The 1,296-nt window shown below is 54.0% G+C and overlaps 1 protein-coding gene across 1 annotated transcript; it reads left to right on the top strand.

Moving 5' to 3' along the window:
• Window positions 1–317: 317 nt before the first annotated feature.
• Window positions 318–833, top strand: DICSQDRAFT_67396 (uncharacterized protein; the record flags this gene model as incomplete). Its single annotated transcript, XM_007368938.1, has 1 exon — window positions 318–833. A coding segment is annotated over one exon (516 nt), but the record flags the coding sequence as incomplete, so codon positions are not given.
• Between the last annotated feature and the right edge of the window lie 463 nt (window positions 834–1,296).

Genomic DNA, 1,296 nt, shown 5'->3' with positions numbered 1-1,296 from the left:
ATTGAGCGAAGTATCTACAGAGCGAAATACACGATGGCTTACCTGGAGACAAGAGGTCGAAACTAGAGTCTCCAGGTAGCAAGGGATCCAGCTATATACAAGGAACGAACAATGGGCGCTAGAGAACAATAGCGTCGCCATGGGTACGGAGTACAAGGGGTGTAGGACAATAGCGGACGTGGGAACAAAGGGAGCTATTGTCCGTGTGTGGACAAAGGGAAACCGTAGCGAGTAGTGAACAATAAGGAAACGTACGAGGCAGTGGTCCGAATCGAAAAGGAAACATAGCGCCGTGAGGGCGGTTCGTGACAGGACGAACCAAAGTCCGCGCACCCAATGTTTTTGACGGAGACCGCGACAATCTACGCACCTTCCTCAATGAACTCTTCCTGTTCTTCGAAGCACGTCCAGCTGACTACGCCACCGACCAGAGCCGCATTGTCACCGCTCTAACGTTCATGGACGGACCTAAGGTGATCGCCTGGAAGGACGGATACATCGCTCAGGCCCGACAAAATGGCTGGAACACCTGGAATGCGTTCGAGACGGTCTTACAACAGACCTTCCAACCCATTGAGGAAGCCGCTACGGCCGCCTCCAAGCTGTACCACCTCGACTATCGACCTGCCGCACCAGACACCTTCAATGCGGAATTCTTCCGCCTCTGCGCCCTCGCCGGTATACTCGAAGACAGTGCTCAGCTGTCCTTTTATAAGGAGTGTCTCCCAGAAAGCATGCGACGACGGGTTCGCCTCACGTACCCCATCCCCACCACCGTTAATGAGTGGGCAGCACGGGTGTTGGAAATCGAACACTCCAACTACGAGGAATGACACCTGCGCCAACTCGAGGGACGCTCTCGCAACGACCGGCAGGGCCAAGGCACAAAGGGACAGTCCGCTCGTACAAACTCCATACGACGAGTTGATGCTCCAGCCATGAAGGAAGACAGAGAGAAGAAGCAATGCTTCTACTGCCACAAGACTGGTCACATCGCACGCGACTGCCTTAAGAAGAAGGCGGACAACCGTGCCAAGGGACGACAGCCTGGACAGAAGAAGCGGAAGGTGCGCAAGGTCGATGAACTAGAGAGTGGCGAAGTCGCCGACGATGAAGACAATGGCGAAGACACACCTGACAAGACGATCAGTCAGGTCGACGTAGACGATTCAGATGAGGGTTTTTGAACGGGCAGTCTTCGCCGACAGAAGAACTGCCCTCTGACTGTATTAGTATCTCGTTTGTTGCCACTACAGAACGACGACGTCAATCTATTCTTATCCCGGGCAGCATCGA

The sequence above is a fragment of the Dichomitus squalens genome (genome assembly GCF_000275845.1).
Source record: "Dichomitus squalens LYAD-421 SS1 unplaced genomic scaffold DICSQscaffold_41, whole genome shotgun sequence".
Taxonomy (NCBI): Eukaryota; Fungi; Basidiomycota; class Agaricomycetes; order Polyporales; family Polyporaceae; genus Dichomitus; species Dichomitus squalens.
The sequence above is the reverse complement of the archived record's forward strand: the minus strand, read 5'-3'. Positions and strand labels throughout refer to the sequence as shown.